This window comes from Ctenopharyngodon idella, chromosome 5 (assembly GCF_019924925.1).
Source record: "Ctenopharyngodon idella isolate HZGC_01 chromosome 5, HZGC01, whole genome shotgun sequence".
NCBI classification, from domain to species: Eukaryota; Metazoa; Chordata; class Actinopteri; order Cypriniformes; family Xenocyprididae; genus Ctenopharyngodon; species Ctenopharyngodon idella.
This window is the reverse complement of record NC_067224.1, coordinates 44,214,246-44,241,801: the sequence shown is the minus strand read 5'-3', so window position 1 is coordinate 44,241,801 and position 27,556 is coordinate 44,214,246. Positions and strand designations below refer to the sequence as shown.

At 36.5% G+C, this 27,556-nt stretch overlaps 2 protein-coding genes across 2 annotated transcripts; one reads left to right on the top strand and one right to left on the bottom strand.

Moving 5' to 3' along the window:
• The first annotated feature begins 64 nt into the window (after window positions 1-64).
• On the top strand, window positions 65-24,680 carry LOC127513075 (unconventional myosin-XIX). Its single transcript, XM_051894599.1, has 23 exons — window positions 65-341; window positions 2,783-2,930; window positions 3,413-3,561; window positions 6,041-6,154; window positions 7,426-7,552; window positions 7,661-7,730; window positions 7,819-7,921; window positions 8,114-8,210; window positions 8,421-8,497; window positions 9,342-9,432; window positions 10,751-10,916; window positions 12,425-12,498; window positions 12,669-12,904; window positions 13,027-13,203; window positions 13,337-13,477; window positions 14,716-14,823; window positions 14,935-15,005; window positions 15,172-15,251; window positions 17,403-17,560; window positions 17,735-17,864; window positions 19,734-19,819; window positions 20,276-20,608; window positions 22,272-24,680. Exons 1-23 carry the CDS (start codon window positions 222-224, stop codon window positions 22,383-22,385), a joined length of 2,970 nt encoding a protein of 989 aa, XP_051750559.1. The 5' UTR covers window positions 65-221; the 3' UTR covers window positions 22,386-24,680.
• A 348-nt stretch (window positions 24,681-25,028) lies between these two features.
• znhit3 (zinc finger, HIT-type containing 3) lies at window positions 25,029-27,514 on the bottom strand. Its single transcript, XM_051894725.1, has 5 exons — window positions 27,340-27,514; window positions 27,168-27,205; window positions 25,732-25,800; window positions 25,548-25,631; window positions 25,029-25,477 (listed from the first exon to the last, which is right to left on the bottom strand). The coding sequence occupies exons 1-5, from the start codon at window positions 27,405-27,407 to the stop codon at window positions 25,281-25,283; spliced, it is 456 nt and encodes a 151-aa protein (XP_051750685.1). The 5' UTR covers window positions 27,408-27,514; the 3' UTR covers window positions 25,029-25,280.
• Between the last annotated feature and the right edge of the window lie 42 nt (window positions 27,515-27,556).

The following is a 27,556-nucleotide window of genomic DNA, read 5'->3' as shown; positions in this document are numbered from 1 at the left end:
GTCACTATATGGGCTGGGACTGTTCTTGAGCCTAAAATATGTGACTTTACTGCGCAGGTCAGTAGCCGCCGGTGTGAGTCGCGCGCGGGTGGGAGTTTTGTCCTTCACTGAGGAATTTTCATGGCTGAAAAAAACATAAAATAACTCATAAAATATCCACCTAATGGCTGAGATATAAAAAAGTAAATACCGCGAAACGCGTCTTGTTAAAGTTTACAGTCATGTCGAATGTCAAACAGAAGCTTTTATTCATAAATAAAGAAGTTTCGACCGTTAACAGCTCTGACGGGACATTCAGGAGTTTGGAAAAACCTGGAAGACCAAATCGACAAAAGGAAAAGGTACATTAACTTCTTTATGTATATCAAGGTTTAAGATTTTATTTATTTTATCATCAAGAAACAACGCTTGTTAAAGTTAAACTGACAAACTGAACATGAAAATAGACGTTTATCTGAAAGATAAGTTACCCATTACAAAAAATAATTACCGTATCATGGTGGTATCAAATATTAATACCATGGAACTAAATTATTACCACGTTTATGTACCATAATATTTACATGGTACTTCAAAGAATACCATTACAAAGGCACATGCCCAAAACGTGATATTACTATGGTACCGTGTCCAAAAACATTGTAGTACAATGGTACGCATAAATATTCATAGTTTTCTCATTTTTTTGTGACAATAAATATTCCTGTCCTAACAATAAACATTTAATTTTTAAAGGAAGTAGTTTAAAAAAAAAGTTAGTCACCCTAGACCAGGGACTAGATTTCTATTGAGCTTAACAATAACTGTTAATAGAGTGACTTACTGTGATTATAAGTAATCACTATGAACTGGCTTGTTTTTCCGGTGTTACCTCATTTGCATGTTCATTGACGTGGCTCGTGTTGTCATTGGCAGATTAAGCAGCGGTGCAGTTAATCTGAAAAAGGCCATGCTCAGATTATTCCGCAGGTCAGCCTAATCTGAGCATGCGCAAAAGTACCTAAACACACTTGTGTCAGGCTTCTCTTTTTTTTTGGTATATCTTTATATGATGTCAAGGGAAACTTCAATCTGTCCAGGAGCGAATGAAGACAAGATATTGTACTTTGTTATATTGTCTGCGTTCATGTGTTTTGATATGCTCATTCTAGTCTAATAAAGTTGCACTATTAAAGGTCACCCTCAGGTATAATATCTTGTTTACTGTTAAGTGTGAATAGTGCACATGGTTTGTTGTGCCATGCAGTGTTTCTCATGCCCACAGCCTCTGGCGCAGATACAGTCGTCTAATTTTTTCTGAGCCATTATGATTCATGCATTGACTCCAGTGTTGGTGCCAGTCGGAAAGTTACTGGCAGTTGAAATAGGGTCAAGCTAAATTCTGTAGGAATCTGAAATTGTTTTGTTATTAGTACAGATGTTTCTGAATTAATTTGTCATTGATCTATATCTATGTGATATGAAAGCTTGTTTCCGTCACTAAATAAAAAAGGTAATTGTGACTTTTTTTCTCACAATTCTTTTTTTCTTGCAATTGCGAGTTATAAAGTCAGAATTGCATGCTATAACTCGTAATTCTGACTTTATATCACACAATTGACTTTATAACTTGCAATTCTGACTTTATCACTCGCAATTCTGACTTTATCACTCGCAATTGTGAGTTTATAACTTGCAATTCTGACTTTATATCGCGCAATTGACTTTATAACTAAAAATTCTGACTTTATAACTCGCAATTCTGACTTTTATATCACACAATTCTGAGTTTATAACTTGCAATTCTGACTTTATATTGCGCAATTGACTTTATAACTTGCAATTCTGACTTTATAACTCACAATTCTGACTTTATCACTTGCAATTCTGACTTTATAACTTGCAATTGTGAGTTTATAACTTGCAATTCTGACTTTATATCGCGCAATTGACTTTATAACTCAAAATTCTGACTTTATAACTCAAAATTCTGACTTTATAACTCGCAATTCTGACTTTATAACTCAAAATTCTGACTTTATATCACACAATTCTGAGTTTATAACTTGCAATTCTGACTTTATATCGCGCAATTGACTTTATAACTCAAAATTCTGACTTTATCACTTGCAATTCCGACTTTATAACTCACAATTCTGAGGAAAAAAAACTCAATTGTAAGTCGCAATTACCTTTTTATTTATTTCATTGCGGAAACAAGCTTCCATAATGTGATCTCTGTACACTAAGTCAGTCTTACCATTATTTGTTTCTAAGTTGTTCACCTCTCAGATTCCTCTTAACTTAACCAGGTAGTCTTGCTGTAGTTTACTTGTGTTTGTTATTGGATTAGGGGCAGGCCTGTCCAGCAGACAGTGTGTACTGTGTATTATTAGCTTGTCTTCAGCATGTCCTGAGTCCTGACCCTTCTCAACAAATGCTGTCGATAGAGCATATAGATTCACAGCAGCATCGGAGGAAAGACGTGCAATTACACTATACTCGGTTTATACCCGATATTCATAATTTTCTTTGATGTCATACATAAACACAGCTGACATAATGCAGGCTTAATGATGATATTGTGGATTAAAACATCGATTGAATACCGGTGGTTCTGAATAGATATGTTTAAGTTTAAATTATTCTGTTTTTAATTAAATTTGTATTTTAATGTTGTGCCAAACAGGATCAGGGGTTGTACATATGAAACATTTCTGAATTGGATTGCTGCATCAGTACAGTGAGTGGAAGGTATTCTTTCTGAATGTATGCTCTGAGCATATTTATTTGCATTATGCAGGTAAATGGACTGAAAGACAAAGTCCAGGGCCTCGGGAAACCTCTCAATGATTCACTGGAAGGGGATCTCAGAGACTTCCTCATCAATGAAGCTGAACTTCACACGTACGATGACCTCACTAAAGTCAACCCGGTTACCCCTTCTACAGGTACAGTCTGTGTGCTAAGGCACTTGGGGACGGGTTTGTGTGTCAGTGACAATATTGGTCAATTAACAGCATTGGCCTTATTTTAATTGCTAGTAAATAATGTCAAGATTTATTTTTCCCCAATTCATATGGTATACTATTCTTTCCACATTTTATTTGCCTGATTTCAGTTTTAGCATGTGGAATTCTAGATTGGAGTTTGAATTTTGATTCATAATATCAACCATCTCATCATATCAATATCAACATATCAGCTTAATTAAGTTCAAATTTTGTTTTCATTCAGTAGTGTCAATGCAGTTAAATGGATATTACTGATTTTTAATCATCTTTTAAACCCCTTATGAATATCTACTTACAATAATTTAACAAAATAATACAAGAAACATTAATTACTCTTTAACCATATCTTATATTTCTAGCCCTTCTGCTATTGTGATTCGGTGTTTAATTCCTGCTGTGGTGCTTTGTGTGTTCGGCAGTGCTGAAATGTCTGCAGGCCAGGTACAGCGCGAAGGTTTTCTACACACATGCTGGCTGTACGCTGGTCGCCCTTAACCCCTTCCAACCCATCCCTCACCTGTACTCTCTGGATGTCATGAAGGAATATCACTCCGCCCCTCAGCCTCAGGTAAACACGTGATGACCTAAACAAGTCTATCAGTACATCTCTAAGATAAAAATGTGGAAGTTACAAATGCTTTGGCATGGAAGCCATAAATACCATGAGTTTATATATGGTCAAATGTAGGGCTGGGTGGTTTGATGCTTCATGCCATGCAATGGTAGATGTATGTTAAAGGTGCAGTAAGCGATTTCTGAGAAATGCTGTTGAAAGTGGTTCGGACCAAGCACCACAACACACTTGTAGCCAATCAGCAGTAGGAGGAGTGTCCACTCATGATGGGAGAGGAGAGTAAGTGAGCAAGAGGGAGATTTGAAGAAAGACTGTAGAAAGAGAGATGGCTGAGAGACATTACAAAAGAAGAATATCACTGGAAAATAGAAGGGTTATGATCAGGCAAGAGCTTTAGGACTTACATTAAAGGTCACCTATTATTCTAAATCCACTTTTACAAGGTGTTTGGATATAAATGTGTGTTGGCAATGTGTGAACACAACCACCCCACAATGATAAAAATCCATCCACTCCTTTTTTTAAAATCCCCATTAAACCAAAGCAGTCTCATTAGACAAGCCGTTTTGATTCTCGGAGTAATGTGACGTCACATTACTCATGCCCCGCCCACGCCCACTGACTGACAGTACTGTATTACCATAGTTTCCGCCCTCAGCGAGTTGTTCGCTGTCCGCCATTTTCTGTGCGCTCGAGCAGCTGTAGTGACAACAATGTCTGGTAAGTAATTGAGATGTTTTGTTGTTGGATGTCAGAGTGAACATAACAGTCTTCATTTACTGACATCTGAGCTGCTGAACACAGTAGATTAGTTTTATTTTTGAAGGGAATGCGCCACAGATCTAATATACACATACGATTTCTGTAATTTTGTCTTCTGTTTACGTTCACAGACATAACTGACTGTGTTTATGTGAACTGTGTGTGTTTTTGGCAGAACCTTGTGCGTATTTGACAGTTTAAACAAAACAAAAAATGTGAAAGAGAAGTTACTCACGAGACTTGACGGATGTCTGTGTGTGTGCGCTTCAGATAAGTGCGCTCAGAAAACGATCCATTAGATGTTTAAACTGATACAGCTTTAAAACGAGTGGAAATAATAAACTTTAATGATGAAAGAAACTATGCTATCCGAGAGTGTTCGCGATATAGATGATAATCAAAACCAAGCAGATGTCTTGTTAATATTTGGCAGAGAATCGGATTGAGGCAGGAACTAAGGGGGCGGGGCACAGCAGCTCATTTGCATTTGAAGGCACATGCATGAAAACAGCCTGTTCTTGACTGTAGTCATGGATTTATGAATGATCTGTGAGGTATTTTAAGCTGAAACTTCACAGACACATTCTGGGGATACCTGAGACTTAAATTGCATCTTGTAAAATGGGCATAATATGTGACCTTTAACATTGGAAAAGCTTTCCAGCGCTGGAGAGACATGGGTGGGAAGAGTGTGAAGGCCTGAAAACGGACGACGTGGTCATTGCTCCATACATGAGTAACATTGGTTTTGCTATGTATCACAGAACTAAGATAATGATGCACCAAAAAACAACAGATTTGTTGATTCATAATGGGAATTATTTTGTTTGGTGTGTTGCAACACCTTCCTTGTTTTTAACTAGGTGTAACTTTTGGCTGTTGTACAACAGTTTCAAACATGGCTCAGATGAAGCACGTTTCATTTATTTAGTATTTAGTTTACTGCATTATTATCAAAGTTAGCAAAAATAGACATTACTGCTTGAGTATGTGATACAGAAAATATTTCTTGGTTAAATTGTTGTTGAATAAAGCAAAAATAACCACATTGTGATTATCTACCATAGCCATGATGCTGTAAAGTTGCTTGTACCATGATGTAAGGTTTTGGTCATACCACCCACCTCTAGTAGCTTGTTGTCTTTTGAAACTAGAGATCTGTACTGTTAATGCATAACAGATGACAGGATGATGTTTGGCCACCCATCTGCCTTTTGTCATAGCCGAAGACTGTGTCAAAACAATGTTTGCACACCTGGTCTGTTCAGTATGCTGCAGGTTCTGTGGGATTCAATTTAAAGTTAATGAGCCAGTCTTTAACTTTTAATATTTAAAACAGGGTTACGTCTCCTGGTCACCAGTTGCCATTAAGTTATGCAAAAGTAAAATACAAACTAATAGTCTATTATTATTTATGAGTTTTGACCTTTTTGCATTTGCGCCATGGGCCAGCAACTTACACAATGCTTTGCTCTGCATGTTTATTTTGACATCTGAGAATGTTCATGGAAAAGGTTGGATATAAACAAACTGAGGTCACTCTAGATAATATTGACTAACCTTTTATGGCCATTTTCTGGGACAGGTAAAGGTAGATTATATTATATACACCGAAACATTTACCAGCTCAACTACTGAACAACAGTGCATGCTGATTTACAGAAAGCACTGCTATATAGAAGGCAATGTTAAAGCATCTCTTTGTACATAGGAATTCAAGCCACACATCTTCATCGTAGCAGAAGAAGCTTATAGGAATGTGCAGGGTCAGGTGGAGCCCATCAACCAATCGCTGGTCGTCTCTGGAGAGAGTGGAGCTGGGAAGGTAAGTGGTGTTTGTGTGGTGTAGGTCATGTTTTCCAATGCATATGTGTTATAACTACTGCACAAAATTAAAGTGGACCAGAAAAAGTCCTAGCTCGATGTAAACGTCTCTTCACATGTGAATTTATTGACAGCACTTCACTGTGGGTTTCTCTATACCTCAATGACAGTCTCTTTGTAAAGCTACATCATGTTGTGACAGATTCATATAACAATCCCAGCTGACATGTGACGCTCAAACTGTTCAGATCATACTAAAATGATAAAAATAAACTTGTTTCAAATATACTTGCAGTTCGTTTTTTAACATTGTGATTCTCTAACATTGAGATCGGCATTATAGAAAATTTATGGACGTTTAGAAAGCCTTTTTGCATGTTTTTAGACTGTTTTTGACTTCTGAATTTTGCAATGTTTCATAGTACAATGAACTCTTAAAGGCACAACATGTAAGATTTTTGGATTCAAATATCCAAAAACCACTAAAACAGTGTTATATATTTTGTTGACTTGTGTACTTGCATTATCCCAGATGTTTCCAAGAATGTTTAAATCCAGAGAAATAAGCAATTTTAATCAAGTGTCCCATCCCTTGTCATTATGTCGCCTATCAGTGACGTCATACCTGCGTTACCCTTCGATTTTCTCGATTTTATAGAAACCATGGAAACACCAATAACGCTGTAATATATTATGGCCCGGTTTCTCAGACAGGGCTTAGCCTAAGCTAGGATTAGGCCTAGTTCAATTAGGATATTTAAGTAGCTTTTATAAACGTACACTAGAAAAATACATTACTGGTGTACATCTTGAGACAGGGACATATTTTAATGCGACTGCGGCATAATAAAAGTTTCACTGCTCTTGAGACGCGTGTCGCACTCGTCTCTCATTAGCAAACGCTCCGGCGGCCTCGTTTCTGCTCCCATAGCACTCGACCCTGCTCTGCTTCATACTACAGTAATGTTAATAATCTCATCCCTGAACATGATTTCTGCCCGAGCTGTGAGGTGAAGACAACATCTCCCATGATTCCACGCTCAATCTCGGCATCATCAAGCTACGCCTTTGTTTTGCATAGGCGACTTCTAGCGGCAAAAAATTACATATTGTACTTAAAGGAAAATTTGATTTCTTATTATATGATGTCTTTAAACAATCTGTCAAGCTCAATATTTCAAACACATATTAAGTTTGGCACTCAGCAAACAGTCTTTTTGATGGATCTCAAAGCGATTTAGACCAGATCTTCTGTACTAAATATCTCTTCAGACATGGACGTCACGCTGTCTTATGAAGTATTATGCCACTGTGGCCACCTCCTCTCAGAAGTGCCAGAATACAGTTCAGAAGATAGAGAGACGAGTACTGGACTCCAACCCTGTCATGGAGGCATTTGGTGAGGAAAAACTAAAGACTGAAAGCAGTTGATGTTTTACTCTATACATACCTTCATTACAGTCTTTCTAAAAGCCTTTATTTATTTTTATTTTCCCTTCTTCCCCAGGCAATGCCTGCACATTACGCAACAGCAACAGCAGTCGCTTTGGAAAATACATTCAGCTTCAGCTCAACGGGTCAGTTGTGCTTTCTCTCAATTTCATTGACTTCAGGCACATAAAGCATATTGTGATTGGTTTAAACCAATGTGATTTTATAATTCAGCTCTCAGCTGCTGGTTGGGGCATCAGTGCATACGTATCTCTTGGAGAAGACCAGAGTGGCTTTCCAAGCACCAAATGAGAGAAATTTTCACATATTCTACCAGGTGAAGTAAGAGTCTGCATTCACAAAACCTACCAGGAATACAAATACTACCAAAGACTTCCCTTTCCAGTAATACTATCAGTTCTAATGCGTTTATGTGTACAAACATTCCCATGTGTCAGGCAGTCAGATGATTTAGTTTGCTTGTGTGTCCATTTGTATGTTGGTTGTTTATTGTTGGTTTGATTTGAAGATGATGAAAGGAGCCACAGAAAAACAGAGACTGGAATGGATGCTGCCTTTGGAACAAGACTTTGCTTGGTTGCCACATGCTGAGAAAACCTTAGAAGGCAAGAATTAAATTTAACGATTTTCAACCCACTTTGTAATGTTACAAAGTCTGTAGTAATGTAAATGAACGTTCTTTACTCTTTCTCTGTGTAACCTGGAGTTCAATGTAGTTACAATATACTTCAATAATTTATCTTTTGAAGCATTTTATGAGGAATTAACAAGGCACTTTTAATATTTGACATCTTGCGTTCTGTTTGTCTGAGCAGAAGACTGTTTCCAAGAGACGGTGGATGCCATGATCAACCTTGGCATTGATGAGGGGAAGCGGGCACAGATTTTCAGGGTAAGTTGTGACATGGGTAAAATGACATCAAAACCTCAATGATGATTGGAGGTGAATGGTATCCATGTCGGTTGATGATTGGTTTTTGGGTTTTTAGATACTGATTACACTTGGTGGTTTGGACTGATTAATTAAACTTGACTATGATGTTAATAAGACCTTTTTTGTAAGAATAGCAGGTGGAGACACTAAATTAGTTTGTTTGTTCGCCCTTGTGATGAATAAATAAATGAAGAGTTTGGTTCCAAAACGCAATTTTAAAAAAAATTGAGTTTCCGCCAAAATCAGTATTGTATCTGGTCGGTATTGAAAAGTAATTTATTAATTTTGCGCAAAATGCGATATCCGTCGTGTTATTCCGTCATGTTTTCATAATTCATTTGTAACATTTACAAGATGACTCGTTCAATTCATTTTGGGAGCGACGACTGAATGTATTTTTAGTAAAATGCCTGTATATAATATTAGTATTGGCAAAGTTCAGAGGCTGTCATAAATGTGAATCAACTTACTTTGTTGTGTATTTTCAATATGAAAAATAACTTTTATATTGATGGATTAATTGCATTTTGAAAAAAAAAAAAACGTGTCATGGATTTATTGCATTTTGGGGGGAAAATAATCCGTTTTTATAATAAACCTTTTAAAATCAAAATGTAGATTTGAATTTTTAATGTTTTTATAACCAAAAGATGCTATGTGAAAGTTTTCATCTTGCCACTTTCTTGGTAAAGAAAACACCTTTTTACTCAAATTAATCAAAAGGGAGTTATAGCGTTTTGGAACCAAACTCTTCAAATATACTAGATGTAAAAATGACTCGATTGTTGTATTTTTTGCACAGATCCTTGCAGGTCTTCTGCAGCTGGGGAATGTGGACTTCAGTCCTGCGTCAGAAGAGGCTCAACCATGTGTTCTTGATGAGCACTCCAAAGGTGTGGTGTTTCCGCTGTATTGTTTATCTAAAAAGCCAAGTTATGGCTGTGAATTAGGTAAGGTGCATACTCCAGACATGATGAGACAAAGTATTATTATGGGTGATGCAAGTACATGTCTGGGCTGTGATGTGTCCCTAACACATTCCTCCTCTCTCTTTGCTATATGCACACTCTTTTGACATATAGGTCATTGTACTATAAAAAATATCCTGTAAGTTAAGGAACTCAAATATATAAGACCACCTCCGCAAAAGATCAACGCCTGCTTCTACATCATTGCCAGTTTAGCCCCGCCCACCGATTCACATATGTCATGTAGTAGTAAGTACGAGAGCGACGCAAATACAGGATTACTCCCAGCAACAAAACGATAGAGACGCCTCTGATGATTACAAGATATTTTGCAGTTCCAACTTGTAGAAAAACACAGTCTTTGCATTGCATTTTTAATGAAGTTCCAGTCTGATCGCTTCATTTTTTCACTTAATTTTACTGCAGATTCATTTTTACACAAAACACAGTTCGACGCAGGCTTTTCAGAGACACTGAAAATAAAATATGATGCAGTGATGATTATATTGGATCCGACAGTAATGTCACAACACACAAGTTTGAGTACCAGAATTTTTACCATGTGTCACTATTGCTTTGTCTGTTACAGATCGCTTGATATGTACTCCGTTTACTAAAAATGATGAACAATAATTATAAAAATGACAGTGTGACAAATGATGGTACATTCATTTATAATTCGTTTACATGAAACACTGTAAATCCTGTCAACTATAACTGTGGTAACTCTAATTACTTAAACTTTATTTGCCATAACCAAGACTTGTAAAGCATATGTAATATGCATAAATGTTTCACAGTTGGCAAATGTTTCAACTATGTACCAACACTAAACTTTCTGTAGTGTCTTTGTTTCAACACTAATATAATGTAATAAAGTACAATACTACCTTGCAAATACATTAGGAATAAATATAAAGATGATTAATTACCAAGCTGTTGCAGACTGGAGTATCCTTGGTATTTGAGATGTAGGTTCATCTTCTGATTCGGGCTCAAACATTTATGACGAACATTAGAAGATTTCAAAAGAATTCCACACGTGTAATGGTGGGGATGTTGAAAATTATTTTAATATGCAAAACTGTTACCCAGTCATAGCAGAGGGTGTTTACTTCCAAGTCTTGAATGCGGCACATCTATCAAAACGGTGTTTTAAAGAGAGGATCAAAAACAGGATGGAAAATAGTCCATTACTTCTAAATTATGTTTTTTGTTTAAATTAGGACTATGTTGTGTGCAGGTTTCCTGAAGAAGACCGCTGCCCTGCTGCAGGTGCCGTTAGACGAGCTGCAGTCGTGTCTGACAGTGAGAACTCTGCGCGCTGGCAAACAGAACGTCCTCAAACCTTGCTCTCAGTTGGAGTGTGGTGTCCGCAGAGACTGTCTTGCTAAAGCCATTTATGCACAGTAAGTCACAGACATATACAAATTCAATAAAGATGTTTGTAGAGCTATATTTTATAGATAATGCAGCATGTAGAGTGTTGTGTTATTTATTAAATGCAATATACTTATACTTAGGGTTGTCACGATATCAAAATTTCTGTAGTAGGTACCAATACCAGTAAAATTTTGCAGTTCTCTGTACCAATTTCAGTACCACATCAAAAACTGTTGAAATAAAGGGATGGTTCACCCTAAAATGAAAATTAAGTCATCATTTACTCACAAAAGCAGAATTAAAAAAAAAAAAAAAAACCCTAGTCCATATAATGGCAGCAAATAGCGACCACCAGCTTAAAGAAAAAGATGCACAAGTATCACAGAATGATCCCATGACATACACGTCATATATTCCAAGTGTTCTGGGGGGTTACGATAACAAACCGAAATTTAATTGGTCTTCTGTGCTTGACTGTGTGACTCTGTTAGTGCCGCAGTTCACTCAGACCCAGAAAAACACAAGTTGTGAGAAATCAAGTGACATGAAATACAATAAAAATACTTAAAGGATTAGTTCACTTCAGAATTAAAATTTCCTGATAATTTACTTACCCCCATGTCATCCAAGATGTTCATGTCTTTCTTTCTTCAGTCGAAAAGAAATGAAGGTTTTTGAGGGGAAAACATTTCAGGATTTTTCTCCATATAGTGGACTTAACTGGGGTTCAACGGGTTGAAGGGCTCTACACTCTCCCAGGCGAGGAATAAGGGTCTTAGCTAGTGAAACGATCTGTCATTTTCTAAAAAAAAAAAAAAATTATATACTTTTAAACATAAATGCTCGTCTTGCACTGCTCTGCGATGCGCCACGCATTAGGTAATCACGTTGGAAAGGTCATGCGTGACGTAGGAGGAAGTACCGCGGTAGGGAGAAAAACTCCATCTCATTTTCTCCTCCAACAATTTTTTTTTGTAAAGGGCATTTGACTTAGTCTTTGCACGTTCGCTTTGTAAACACTGGATCGATACTTCCGCCTACGTCATGCGTGACCTTTCCAACGTGATTACGTAATGCGTGGCGCATCGCAGAGCAGTGCAAGACGAGCATTTGTGGTTTGAAAAGTATATACATTTTTTTTTTTTTTTTTTTTTTTTTTTTTTTTTTTTTTTTTAGAAAATGACAGATCGTTTCGTTAGATAAGACCCTTATTTCTCATCTGGGATCATGTAGAGCTCTTTGAAGCTGCACTGAAACTGACATTTGGACCTTCAACCCACTGAACCCCAGTGAAGTCCACTATATGGAGAAAAATCCTGGAATGTTTTCCTCAAAAACCATAATTTCTTTTTGATTCAAGAAAGAAAGACATGAGCATATTGGATGACATGGGGGTGAGTAAATTATCAGGAAATTTTAATTCTGAAGTCAACTAATCCTTTAAAGCGAAACTGAAGAACAAGATATTTTTATTATATTGGTGCAGTATTTCAGTGACCACATTTCAAGTTTTTTTTATTTTTTTTATTTTCAGGCTGTTTGACTGGTTAGTCACTTTCATCAACAACAGTATGTGTGCTGACACTTCCATGTGGTGCAACTTTATTGGTACATATTCTAATTATTTACTTATTTAATTTTAATATATTACTTTCCAGTCTATTCTGCATATAATTTTAAGATTTTAATGTGTCAAATCATTTATGTACATCTTGTTTTCTAAATGGAATGAAAATACCTCTAAAAAACAGTTAATACTTGAATGGTGTCTTCTACAGGCCTGCTGGATGTGTACGGTTTTGAATGTTTCCTCCTGAACAACCTGGAGCAGTTGTGTATTAATTACGCTAACGAGAAGCTGCAGCAGCACTTTGTGGCTCATTACCTGAAGGCCCAGCAGGAGGAGTATGTGACCGAAGGGCTGCAGTGGTCCTTCATACGTTATCAAGACAACCAGGGCTGCCTGGACCTGATTGAAGGCAGTCCCTCCAGCATTTTCTCCCTGCTCAATGAGGTCTGCTTCAACTTATCATCTCAGAGAGAGAAATCGGAAAAAGATGGGGGAAAAAAAACGATGACTTTCTCTTCCTGTCCTTCTAATACTTTGTCTGCTCTTTCCGTCTGTCTGTCATTCAGGAGTGTCGTCTGAACAGAGCATCGGATGCGAAGCAGTTCCGTGTGCGTCTGGAGAAGGAGCTGTCAGATAATGCCAACTTCAGCTGGGACAAATTCAGCAAAGATCCCCATTTCACTGTGGCCCACTACGCAGGCAAAGTCAGCTACCAGATCGAGGGCATGATGGAGAAGAACAAGGTACAAACTAAATAAATAGTTGCATACATAAATATGTAGCTGGTCTAAGCTGCACACAATGAAATATTTTCCTTGGGAAGCACTCGTTTGTGTTTTTGTCTCATTTGCATGCATGCATCCATGTGTTCTGCAGGACCCGGTTCCTCCTGAGCTCATCTCTGTCCTGCAGAAGTCCCAGGATTCATTGCTGCACAGTCTCTTTGCTGACGGTGACCGTGAAAGTGAGGGCTCTAGAGGACACAGCAAAGTGATCACTGTCGTCTCCAAATTTAAGGTACAGGATTTAAAGAGCTTGTGATTTGTTCATAGAAAGATTTTATTATTGTGCTTTAGCCTTTAATCATTAAGTTTTACTTTCACATTATAGGTTGATTTCAGATTATTTCCTTGTCCCAGTCCTGTCAACAACTTTCACACATATATCTGTTATATTCTTGATTGCACAAAGTAGTCAAGGGTCAAGTTTTAAAGTAGACAAAAGAAGGTGCTCTGTGAAGTTAAATAAATTGTTTGTTTGTGCCTTTCCAAAATTTTCATTTAAAAAAAAAATACTAGTCATAAACGACAATGTTTAAGACACTTGTTTTACCACAACGGTTGATTGGCAGGCCTTCACTGTTGTCCTTTGTTTAAACCTGTATTTAATGCTGTCCACTAAATGGAGTGGATTATTTGGGATGTTAAAGCAGGGTTTTTCCTGGGTCAAAAATGGTCTTCGGTGGTGGCAGATGAACACACCGCATTACATAATTTGTAATATTAACTTATCCTATTTTTTCATAAGATAAAAAAAATCACTTAATGCAGGAAAAACCCTGTAATGCCCCTTCAGACTTTTAGAAGAGGGCGGAGTTTTAACAGCTCACGCTTCGGTTGCTCAACAACAACAAAGCTGGAGAATCTCACGCAGCCAAAATGAGGATTGTCAGTAACGGTGTTCAGCCTTACATTGTTCAAACCGGAGTCGACACTGATGGAGAGACTCAGGAAGAAGTTACAACTTTTAGAATGAAACTGGACGTTTCTGAACGGTTAGTGGATAAATTTATGTAGTTGCTGTGGAGTTGATTCAACTCATCGACTAGCTTGTGCCGTCATGTTAATCTTTTGTGCGAATCCAGCATTGAATTGACCCTCGTTTGTGAAGCGGTCTGGTGTAAAATGACGGCATGTCAACAACACTCTACTACAACTCTTCCTCTTCTCTAAAGCAGCCCAACATGTCCTCATCCCCTTTGTTGCGTGTTCTCGGGGGCATGGTTTATGTCAATTTTAGGGTTTGTGATGTCACAAACCCGGGAAGAAGCTTGTTGTAGTCCCTACCAGCCATTTGTTGTAGTCCATAAAAAGCGATTTCTGTAAAAGAAAATATGATCTTTGAGCATCATAACTTTGCAGATGTTGTTTATGCTCAAACAGCAACATTACACACTAACTAAAGTTAAAAAAGTGAAATCATAATCAAGGACCCCTTTAATATGATCGTTTGTTTGTCTTTCTGTGAATATGCAGAACTCACTTGAAAGCCTGATGAAGATTTTGCACAGCACCACCCCGCACTACACACGCTGCATCAAACCCAACCCTGACTGCAGACCGCTCACCTTCAAAAAGGAAGAGGTATGAATAATATATGCATTTCTGTCTGTTCACTTGGGATCCCCTTAAGAGTTTCAGGATGAAGAAGTTTACAGTTCATGGACTGGTTAGTGATTCTTAGTTTGGGTTCAGGTTATCGCTCAGCTTGAGGCCTGTGGGATAGTGGAGACCATAAACATCAGTGCAGCAGGATTTCCCATCAGGTAACGCTACACACATCTCTTACCATACAATCTCTAGACTACATCATACAACTGTTTAAAAGGGAAGACTACTTCCAAGAATTGGTATCACCTCAAGTTTATAGACATTATTACACAATTCCCTTCAGAATAAAAATTAAATGGTTCTTTTGTATTATTTGTGCAGGATCCCGTATGGCAGTTTCCTCCAGAGATACGGGCTGATCACAAACAACAGACTAGCAGCGCAAATGAATAGAGAGAACAGTACGTGGAACACTAAGTGCACACAAAGTACCGTCTGGTTTTCTTTTTCTCTTCTTTAATTCCTGATTCATGTCTTTTTTCTTTCAGTATCCTCCTTTCATTTGTTTCTTGTCTTTTTTTTTTTTTTTTTTTTTTTTTTTTTTTATGAAGACACTTAAAATGATGTGAATTCTTCAGGTGAACTACTGCATACTTATCTGGATATTTTGCATGCAGTTATGCACTTACTTGCCATTTCTTCTTAATCTTAAATATCTCCCTCTTCTGTATGTTGAGTTTAAATCTTGCCGTAATCTGACTAATGTCTCATGTAGAAATAAATAGGTGTTTGAATGCATGTGGTTTCATGTCACTGCTTGTGGGATGTGGTAAAGATAAGACTTGTTCTAGCTCATTCTGCATGAATTAGCACATTAGTTGGTTAAAGACCAGTACAAAATCAGATTTAAATCTCAGATAAATCAAGTGTGCTCAATCCTGCTCCTGAAGATCTACCTTTGTTTAGAGTCCAGCTCTAATTGAACACAGATAAACCAATTAAGCAAGGTATTTTGAAAATTACAGGTGTGTTGGAGCAGGATTGGAAGTAAAGTCTGCAGGAAGGTGAATTTAGGGGAACAGGACTGAACTTTTGCCCTAATACCTCGTGCCACAAAGAGTCAAAACAAGCTTTTAACTAATCATGATGCACTAATATGGTGATACGAAAGAGCTTGAATTTGGTTGCATTAAGGCAAGACACTACAGGTGAATAGGGTAAAAACTATTAGAAATCACCGTACTTCCCCAGTTGATTCATCTCAGTACATTAAACAATAATTTTGTTGACAAATTACAAGTTAAGGTTTTTACAGAGGGGATTTTCTCTCTTATTATCACCCCATGAATCAGAAAGTACTGTCAACAGCCAAATTTGTATTTATTTTGTTTACCATGTTTTAGGAAATAAAATCTTATATAAATCAGGCGAATGAAATTAAAACAAATCCCTCTGTAAAAACCTAAATGGTAAAGTTTGGTGTTAGTGCTGCTGAAGTGGAGATTTCGGACTCATTTTGAGAAAACTGACTTTAAAAGATATATATTGTAATTGAAATCTTGTGATGCACATAGATAAAGTGTAATAGAATAAGCACTTAAATGTGTATTTTAAATGTTTTCTTTTCTTCTAGTCTGAAAGAAGACATGTTATGGATGTAAAATAGGCCAAAATCATCTAGTGCATGAAAAAATTACTTGTTTTTGCATGTAGTGTCTTGCCTTAAAGACCACCCCTGTGGTGAAAATCAAGTGTTTAATGTTATTTATATGTCTATGTGGTGATTTTAAGACAAAGCATGTGCAAATTCATCAGTCAACACCATTGCTGAGTATTTTCTTCTTAAAACTGCAGTGATCTAAAGACAGTCTCAAAAACACGGTTTGAAACCACCGCTTTTCCTGCCGTCACAAACTTATAACCAATCCTGTCAATGTGCAGGGTTTTTCCTATCACTATTTCTAAGGATACTGATTGTTAGAAGGCAGCTGTCTGACTCTGAGATGGCGAACGGGAACATGGTTTGTGTAACATTAGCAACATATTATTAGCTGTTTGCATCCGGGAGATCAACAAACATGCCTGTGATTGCTCACTGCTGCAAAAAATGCGTTGTAAATAGAAACATTTGACGTTCTCTAGAGCGCAAACACAAATATGATATTAATACAGTATCAACTGAGGGTGCTCTTGCTTTCTTTGAGGGTTTTATCACCCTCGCAGAACCAGGAAATTCGGTCTTCCTCTTCTTCTTGTAAATCAGTTTCTGATTCAAACATATATGGCTGAATTAAACCAATATTTCCAATTGCTATTTGTGTATACAGTTGAGTGAGTGAATCAGGTAGTCCGAGCTGGAGTGAGTGAGTGGAGGCGGGGCTAATTGGCATATATTTTGAATATGCGTATTCTAAATGAAGCAATGGTGTAGAGTTACATTCAAGCTATTAAGGCATGAAGAAATTATTTTCACAGGAAAAAAACATTTAAATATGTCATTTTGATTATTAAAGATAAGTTTTAAGGGATAAAATGATTGACTGCAGGGGAACTTTAAAACACAATAGAAGTATCATAAATGTGTATTTCTGAAGCTCAGCTCTTTCCCACAGGCCCTGAGATGAGCGATCAGGCTGTTCTGGGATCTGCTGTAGAGGATGTGCTCAATGTAGTCCTCAAGAGACATGTCCCAAACTCCACCCTCAGCCCTGATGACAACAACAACATGGTGCATTGTGGGAGGACCAAAGTCTTTCTCACACACTCTCTGGTAAAGCATGCACTCTGATGACTTATGAGTGTAAGGCGATTTGTAAAATGCCCAGTTGCACTGAGGCAGCTGTTGAAAGTTCACTAAACTCTTTGGCCCTGTTTCCCCCCTGTCTCTGCTGATGCAATCACAAGCAGTTTGATGTCAGTAGTTAATATATCATGTGTTGTACAGTTGGAGATGCTGGAGGAGCACAGGAACAGGGCGCTCTCACAGAAGGCATTCTGTATCCAGTGCTGCTGGCGCAGATACCAGCAACGTCAGCGCAACCTCAGGACACAGGCTGCCACCCGCATACAAGCAGGTCAGGATTTACCATCTTTACTTCATGATTACAGGTATACTGGCTATATAACAGACAGGGCTCCAAGTTTTGGGTGGAACATTTTCAAAAGCTGTTTTTCTAATAAAAGTTGCAAATGTGATTTAAAACTTATAAAATCTATGTTTGTTGTTCTTGTTTGAGGGGTGCGCAATATAATAATAATAATAATAATAATAATAATAATTATTATTATTATTATTATTATTAATAATAATAAATAAAAATAAAGAAATATTACTATTGTAATATTTCACTAAAAAAAATTGAGTTATAATAATAATAATAATTTAAATATGGCTATATAATAGCATTATTATTACTACTACTATTACTAAATAAAAAATATAAAATATTACTATTATTGGACTATAACTATTATACTAAATATTACTAATATATATAATATATATACTATATTACTACTGTAATATTTCACTGAAAAAAGAAAAATGAATAATAATTAATAAATAAAAATAAATATTACTATTGTAATATTTCATTGTGTAAAAAAAAAGTAATAATATAATAATAATTTCAATATGGCTAAATAATAGTATGATTATTATTTTTACTAAGTAAAAATATTACTATTAAACTATTACTAACACTACTAATATACATATACTATATTACTACTGTAATATTTAACTGAAAAATAAAAAAAACAGGAATATAATATTTATAATATAAGCTTTTTTTTTACATTACAACTGTGAAATTACAATACTAATATTTATTCTTCATTTTCAAATGTTAAACCATCAAACTATTTTGACGTAAAACCACAGGGTGCCCTAAAAGCTTCATTTTTGTTGATAAGCACTTCTCATTACAAGCATTTTTTTTTTTTTTTTTTTTTTTTTTTTTTTTTTTTTGCAGCCTTTGCAATTTGATAATCACACTAGGCCATATCACATTTCTTCTTTATTCTGATTTTTTGTGCAGCCCTAATAACATAATCTTGTTCTAGATGTTTCACAGTTATTGCTAAACATTAAGGGTGTGGAATCAGCTTGTTGTGTTCCCTTTAAGTTTGAAAGACACCTTTAGACAGCTTAGAGATTAACTGCACAAGCAAAAAGCCATTATTCTTCAGGAAAAGACCCAGTCTTGTCTGTAGTGACAGTCCATTTCTCTCTCCTCTGCTTGGCTAAAGAAGCAGTCATCTGCTGTGCGTCTAGACACCGACACCTGATTACCTGATCACCTTCCTCCTGATTATCCCTTAAAATCAGAACAGAACAGATGCAGCTCACCTGAGCCAAACACCTGCTTCACTGAGATCAGAAAAGCCAAAAGATAACTGAGTCACAGTATGATCTCAGGGAAATAAGTGTTTCCTGTAATCAGACCACACCACACTAATGAATTCGTAATACTTTTTAATTTATAAATGTAATTTATAAATGTATTAAAATGTTAATATTAATAGGGCCCTATGAAATGTTTCCCCCAAATTCCATTTTTTTTATTCCCAAATTCTGTGTCGTCTGTTTTAATTATTCTGGATTTTATGTTTTATGAGTTAACCAGTTTAGATGGAAAGGATCTCATAATCTCAAAATCTCATATTTAGATAGCAGTCTTTTTATGGTTTAATATTTACAGACACTGTAAATCACAATTTTCCACATTGTGTAAGTCATATTGGGCCCTACAATGGGAACTTTGAGTTTATAAATGTCTTTTTAACGTTTATAAATAGCTGTTTCTTTACAGTTAATTATTCAGCAAATGCTTTTTTCTGAAGTGAGACAGAATTAATATTCTAGGATAAATGGCTCTATCCAGTATTCGTATAGTATTATTTAGTGTTTTTAACTCCCTTTACATGTATCTTTATCACAGGTGTGAGATCCTGGCGGGTCAGAAGAAAAATTAAGAAATGGCACAAAGCTGCATCAGTCATCCAAACCAAATGGAGGAGCTGGAGAGTAAGAATTGTGCTGTTTTTTTTATATATATATTAATAACGGTGTTTGGCAGGACTTGATTTTATCTATTGGAAACTGACTGTATTGTAAATACTTTACCCAATTTTTTTGGTGTGTTTAATGATTTGATGTTTGAATTCTTCTAGATTCTATGTTTTATATTTTAAAGGGGTCATATGATGCTATTTTAAAAGTTCACTATTTTGTTTATTGGGTGTAATAGAATTGGTTAACATGCTTTAATGTTCAAAAACACATTATTTTTCACATACTGTACATTAGGGTTCACATACTGTACACTGTACCTGCAGGACCTCTATTTCCAGTCTGTCTGAAACACACTGATTTCTACAAAGCCCCTCCTTCCGAAAAGCTCAGTGTGTTCTGATTGGCCAGCAGACCCAGTGCGTTGTGTTTTGTGTTGTTTTCTTATATTTCTGCATTCCTTGTCGATAGGCGTGGATGGATGCGTTAGCTGAGGCAGAGCTGGATGATGCTGAGGATTTTATGGAGGAAGAATCATCTGTGTTGCCGAAGCTGGATCCTCTGCTGAGGGAAAGAGGCTCCGTGCAGCTCTCCAGCATCCAGGAGCCTGTCATGGTCAGAGGGTGGCCCATCGGGCTGGCGATAGCCTCTGCTCCCTCCATCACTGTGTCTCTGACTGCCACTGGTTTCCAGCGGATCATGTCCATGATGGCCTGTCTGAAGATCCCATTCAGACACGGTGAATACAAAGTAGAGACCAACCAGTTTGACCAGGGTGTGGCGTCTATCAGAGCTCAGCCACGGGTAAGAGACATTTCCAATATACTAGTTAACTGAGATTACCGAAGACAATTTTTAATAGTTTTAGTTAACAAATATAGCTGCAAGCAGCCATTAAGGGGCAAAGCACAAAGAAGCAAGCAAGTAAAATCATCAATAAAATATAGCATTTTATTTCATATATTTTATTGTAGTTAGTGGCAATTTAATATTCTGTTCAGTTATAGCACCACAAACAGGCACAATCCCACCACTTTTTTTATGTGTACTCAGAGTTTGCCCATAAATGTCAAATTTGGTGAAAATATCTCATACATATACATGTCTATAACTCCTAAATGAAATGAGAACATAAAAAATGACCCATGCACGACTTTGACTGCATTTTTTGCCACTTACTATCAAAAGTTTTGCATTTGGGCTTTAACGTGTAGCCAACGACCTGTTTCCAAATTTCCTACGTTGGTTTCATCTCGATCGGACTAAGATATTCGCTAACGTTGTTTTAACACTAAATCACAACGTTGCACAAACCATAAGGCGAAACCTAGCACGTTAGGTATCGTTGGACTCGGCAAGGATTCAGAAATCTAAGGAGATGACTCTCACGAAAATAAGTCAACCACATCAAAAGTTATGAGCATATGAATATTTGATTTCACCGCTAGGTGGCGCTGTCTCAAAACTTTTCAGGCTCCTTCAGGCCATCGTGCGGATGACCCATACTGAGTTTCGTAATGATACGCTAATGCGTTACAAAATACAAAATGGTCGATATTATAAAATTGGATATCATTCAACTCTGCATGTTGCCCTGAATCTAACAAGACCAGTTTTATAATTTTTGGCCAAAACTTTTCAGAATTGTAAGCAAAAATAGAAATTTTTCCTATCTCCAGACCAGTAGGTGGTGCTGTGCTGAAACTCAGCATGTAGCCTCAGGTCATGCTTGTGATGACATGTACCAAGTTTGGTCAGAATACGCTAAAGCGTCATGGAGATATAGCCTTGCGTCCAATTTGGCATGCTCTCCTTCAAATTTGTTTGTGCGTTATTCAAGAATGGTTATATTAATCAAAAAGCTTTCGAGAACCTTTTGCCAGCAAAGTCTGAATATGATCTGATTTGATTTATGAAAATTTGAGCAACCATCTAGGAGAAGTTCGAAAAAATAGAGTAAGTAAAGTGTTTTTTTTTTGTTTTTGTTTTTTTTTTGTGGGAAAATTTGGCGGTTAAAGTTTAATGATTTTGTTTCTAACCCTCATGGTTCAAAAGTTATTAGGCGTAAACAGAGTTTGATCTAGAGACACCAAATTTGCTGTAGTTAATGTTGGAACTCTCCTCTATCAGTGTGCCAAATTTCATAACTTTACTGCAAGCAGTTCTATGGGCTGCCATAGACTCCCAGAGCGGAAGAAGAAGAACACCGACGGATACGATAGGTGCCATCAAACCTTCGGTGCTTGGCCCCTAATAATAGCGCTGTTTTTAAATTAGGTTTATTCAGAGGTGGATTAAGTTATAACATTCTAATGTGAGATTACAAAAACAAACATTTTCTTGGTGAGTCGTACACTGTAAGTGCAGGGAACTATGACATTTTGATTTTTATGCATGAATCTTGAAATGGCCTGAAATATTGCTTTAATTGCTTTGTCTGATTAAGCACCCCTGTTCGTTTCGACAGGGGTCCATTAAGATGCATCTGCAGAGATCTCCACTGCTCTACGCTGACAGACACCCAGTGCACAACACAGATGTGGTGACGGGATTCAACCAGATCTTGCTGGAGAGAACCTGACATCACTGTTAAAAGCTTTCATGGAATCAGTGCACCTTTGAAATACACTACATTAAGTGATATTAAACATTTAGCTGCCTTATTGTTAAAGCAATTCAGTGTTTAGTTGTATTTACTCTCAGCATGAAGCACAAGTGCCTTTTAATTCTCCTGTAGAACGTTTTATAACTATTTATACAACAGAGCTTCCATTTTATACTAGTATTTTCTGTTATGATTTAAATAATGTTTCTTGCACAGCTTGAAAGTGAAATTTATATATAAGAATATGCTGCTGATATATCCCAAATTCGGGTATTTAATTTGATTTGTATTAATATCAGTGTACAAACTGATAAAATAACAGGCTTTAAAGGGGCTATATGTAAGAATTTTCAGGTATTGAATGTCAATGTGTGAACAAATTGTAACGAAACTTAAACGTTCCCCGATTTCCTAGTTTGTCTATGAAAGCTTGTAGACTGATTTTAATGTGAAGGACTCTTCAAAATCAAAGGATGTGTCGTTTACACGTGCTCCCGAGAGCCTCTCTTCTGTTCAATGACACATGAAACTAATGCTTATACAATGTTCAGGATAAAATGCTGAAAGAGTCGTTCTGTACTGTAATGTCAATGTGTCAGAACAGGGATTCATTCAAACTATAGTCTCACATAGCCAGATCTATATAGTCTATAGCAGTGTTTCCCAGCCTTTTTTTTTTTTGCCATGGCAGTTTTGATAAGTAAAAAAAATCCCACAGCACACCACTATACAAAAATATAACAAAATTGCACATGCATTGCTTCAAATGGCATATAAAAGCTAGATATTATATTAAAAGTAGTACTTACATTTAATGAAACTTGAGCTCAAGTCCGATAGGAACACAACAAGGTCATAGTATGATGTTGGTGATAAAACAAATTTATACCAACGAATGACAGATTTTGTCACTGAAACAGCCGAATCTGAGGCAAGTGCGTCGCATTACATTTTCATCATCATCAGCTTATGGGCGCTCAGTGTTCTTGTTGAAATCTCACGATCAAAATCTCATGATACAAAAGATGAAGCGCTATACACAGGATATTTAAAACAGTATGCTTCAACTAGATGGCATAGACCAAGATTATTCTCCTCTCTTCAAATACAAATAAAAAGTTAGCCTTTATGGACATAGTTCTTACTGAGTAAAGAAAACGCTGTACTTACTCAAACATCAGTTCTTTATTTACCCTTGCATTGCGAACAAGCAAAGATGTCCGACTCCAAACTGCGCGGCACATTCTAAATGGAGCCGGGGTGGAGTTTTGAGATTTGACTGACAGTCTGAGGAGCCAATGGAGTTACGAGGTTTAGTCACAACCTTGTTTAAATGCTTTTTATTGGTTAAGCCCACATACAGAAGTAAAGGATAACCAATAGCATTCATTTTAAAAAGCAATGATGAAATATAGATACAAGGTTTCGGCCCTACAGCGTGATATCTTGTTTGTGGCATTTAATTTTACTTATTTTTTTGGAATTTGATAATTTTCCACGGCACACTAGTTGGGAAACACTGGTCTCAATTATACTTTATAATCAAATGATCTTAACAGTGTAATTCTAAGCAAAAGGACGAAAAATTACTTCGCAGTGAGTATATCGGGGCCTTGAATCACGTTCAGTCTCTTGTGTATGAGCAACAAGTCACTGGCTGCAGTTCACTTAATGGCCACAGGTGTCGCTAATAATTAGTTCTTCATATAACCCCTTGAAAACATTGTTACAATGATATTAATGATTTAAAATAGAATATGATAACAGAGAGATAATGGAGAATATAGTATTGATAAACACTACTATTATTACAGGTTTTGTACACTTTGCTTGGTATCTTTTTCTATTCATTAACTTTATTCATTGCACAATGCAAGACATGAAACACTACATGATAAAATACTGGGAAAAGTTATAGTTTTGGCATTGCTGTTGATACTCTTACCAAAGCAACCTGAATTATTGTATTATTTGCATATGTTCTGTACTTCTCAATTTTGTTAATTACTTTTTACCACTTTAGACTGAAATTCATTTTCAGACACAGACTGCTCATGCACAACACAACATTCCTCCTTAAATCAGGGCTACAAGGTGTTTTTGATTATGAAACATTTAATTGCATGTGCAAAAAGTGTATTTATGACCAAAAATAATATTTCTGTAGATTTCTAATCTCAGGGCATTACTCAACATGTCTTTTTTGTTTGTGCTCAGGTACAACATGTGGTTCTGCAAACTTTGAAATTGAAATAAAAATCATTAAAGATGTTCTGTTTTTGGTTTCTTTTTACACATTCTGTAGTTGGGGAGTTCTAAGTTAGAAATGCGAGAGATAAACTCGCAATTGTGAGGAAAAAAAGTCAGAATTGCGAGATAAACTCGCAATTGTGAGGAAAAAAGTCAGAATTGCAAGATATAAACTTGTAATTGCGAGAAAAGTCAGAATTGCAAGAGAAACTCGTAATTGCGAGAAAAAGTCAGAATTGCAAGATATAAACTCGCAGTTGTGAGAAAAGTGTCAGAATTGAAAGATATAAACTTGTAATTGCGAAAAAAAGTCAGAATTGCGAGAGAAACTCGTAATTGCAAGAAAAAAAAAGTCAGAATTGCGAGATATAAACGAGCTATTTTAGTTTATTTGCCAGACATGAGTCTAAATTACTCAGTTGTTTCTGTTTAAACTTCTGAAGAACAAAGAGTTTTGTGAATGCTGTCATTACTCGAACGACAGATTGTTTGTATTCAAAAGATGCTTGTTTAGTACATTATTACATCAAACCCAAGCGCAGTCAGTGCTGGACTGATTTGATGCGTGTGTTTCAGTCTGTGTTCATTAGGAATCCGTCCATATGTGGCAGTTCAATAAAATCAGTATTCGTCATCATCGTCATTCTCTGTTTCTGTAGGTTCAATGATTTTTAAACACTGATCAGCAAGCTCCACGAACAGAGGCTCCTGCATGGCGTCTTTCATGGCTTTGGCTTTATTTTCAGCCGAGTCCACCGACATCATTAACTGCCGGAGATGAGGATTCCTCAACAGACCCTTCAGCGCCTCTGAGTCTCCTGTGTGAATGAAAACATCTGTAAAACCGCTCTCACAGAAACAGAACAGAAGACTGGTATCATTTCATACCGAGCTGCTGAAGTTTCTGTAATGGCACTTTGTCAGTGTGACTGTCTTCATCAAGCAGATCCTCAACAATCCACGGCTGTTCAGCTGAAATCAAACATATTAACATATTGTTGCAAATGAAATATGGCTGATATGCAAATAAGTTTCAAGTTGATGTTGGTATCCAATCTGTATATTTACTCACCGCTGCTCACTGTCACTGGTGTTGGGCTGCTGGAGACTGGATCTGATTCTTTATTTGGGTGACATGAATCTATGAGAGCGAGGAGAAATAAAGGCTTACATAAGAGTTGCTGTTTTCTGACCACAAACTAACAATAATTGATGACAAACTTTGCTGTTCCGGTCTGAAAGTTTAAAATAACTTTGAAAAGCTTGAAGTTTAAAGGTTTTACTCTGAGAAAGTCAAAACATTTTACTAGCATGATTTAACATGTTTTAGCATGTTGCTAACATGTTTTAACACATTGTTATGTTGCCTTCACGTGCTCTCTGAATTATCGTAAATAAGAGTTTTCTAGGTAAAAATTGCACATGAACGCCCTCCCATTTCGAACTTGAATGCGATGAGCTCATAATCACGACTTCAAGTGTGAATTATCAAATTTCCGATCACATATGAAGGCAGTGTTAGTAGCTGCGTCTCATTTCGAGGGCTGCGTCCTCCGGAGGTAGCATTTGAAGGCTGCATACGTCATCGAGGCGGTCTCGTTTGAGAAACGTAACGATTAGATTGCAAAGTAAGAAAGAAATTACAGTATTTTACAATTCACGATGAATAATAATACATTTTTTAACGGTTAATTTTCTTAAATAAGACATCCTTGATGATGTATGCAGCCTTTAAATGTGACCTCCGCAGGACGCAGCCTTCGAAATGAGACGCAGCTACTGTTTTATCATGTTGTTATCATTAGCATGTTTGCTAAGATGATTTAACACGTTGTTAGCATGTTGCTAACATGATTTAACACATTATTGGCATGTTGCTAGCATGATTAACACATTGCTATCATTTTTAACATGTTGGTAACAAACATGTTGTTAGCATGACTAACATGTTGCTAGCATGATAACGGTTGCTAATGACTTAACACATTGCTAACATGCGTAACATTTTGCTAACATGATTTAACATGTTGCTAGCATGGTTTAGTATAAGCATTTTGTTAACATGTTTTAACATTTTGCTACATGATTTAAAACATTGTTAGCATTATTAGCATGTTGCTAGCACGAATAAGCATGTTGTTAACATGTTTTAACATGTTGTCTCAGAAATTTAGTCTCAGAAGAAGAAATAGTAGATCAGTATGTATGTTGACTTTGTCAAGCCAACATTATTTCTAACAAAAATTGCATATCTAGTAGTAGTATTATTGTTATCATTATTAATAATAATAATAATAATAATAATAATCTAATTTAATATATTTAAAATATATGAAATTAAAAATATTTAAAATAATGATAATCAAATTAGTACAGCATAGCGCTTGCAACGCCAAGATCATGGGTTCGATTCCCAGTGTAAACCTTGAATGGAATACAAGTCGCTTTGGATAAAGCATCTGCCATATACGTAAATGTAAATATTTATCAATAGAAAACTGGACTTACCATCATCTTTGTGTCTTTTAAAGCAACTCACTGAACAACTAGACGAGAAAGAGATGTGTTATTTATCAATTATTGTAGTATCCGAAAGCAAAAGTGAGCTGATAAAGTTATTGATGATATAAACTGGCAGTTATTTACTGAATTTACAATCGAACATGAATAAAGGACTTACTATCTGATTCTGCAGGCTGGACATCTGTATTTAGGAACATGTTCGCTGCAAACTCCACACAGCTGCATGGCTGATTTAGAAAATCGACAAGCTGTGAAATAAAACAACGTAGATGTTAATTATCTTGTAGTTACTGCTGGAACCACGTGCTTCTGTTGTTGACAGCGTGAGAGCGTGGGACTTTTAATTAATTTCCGCGTCGCTGTAGCGAACACTT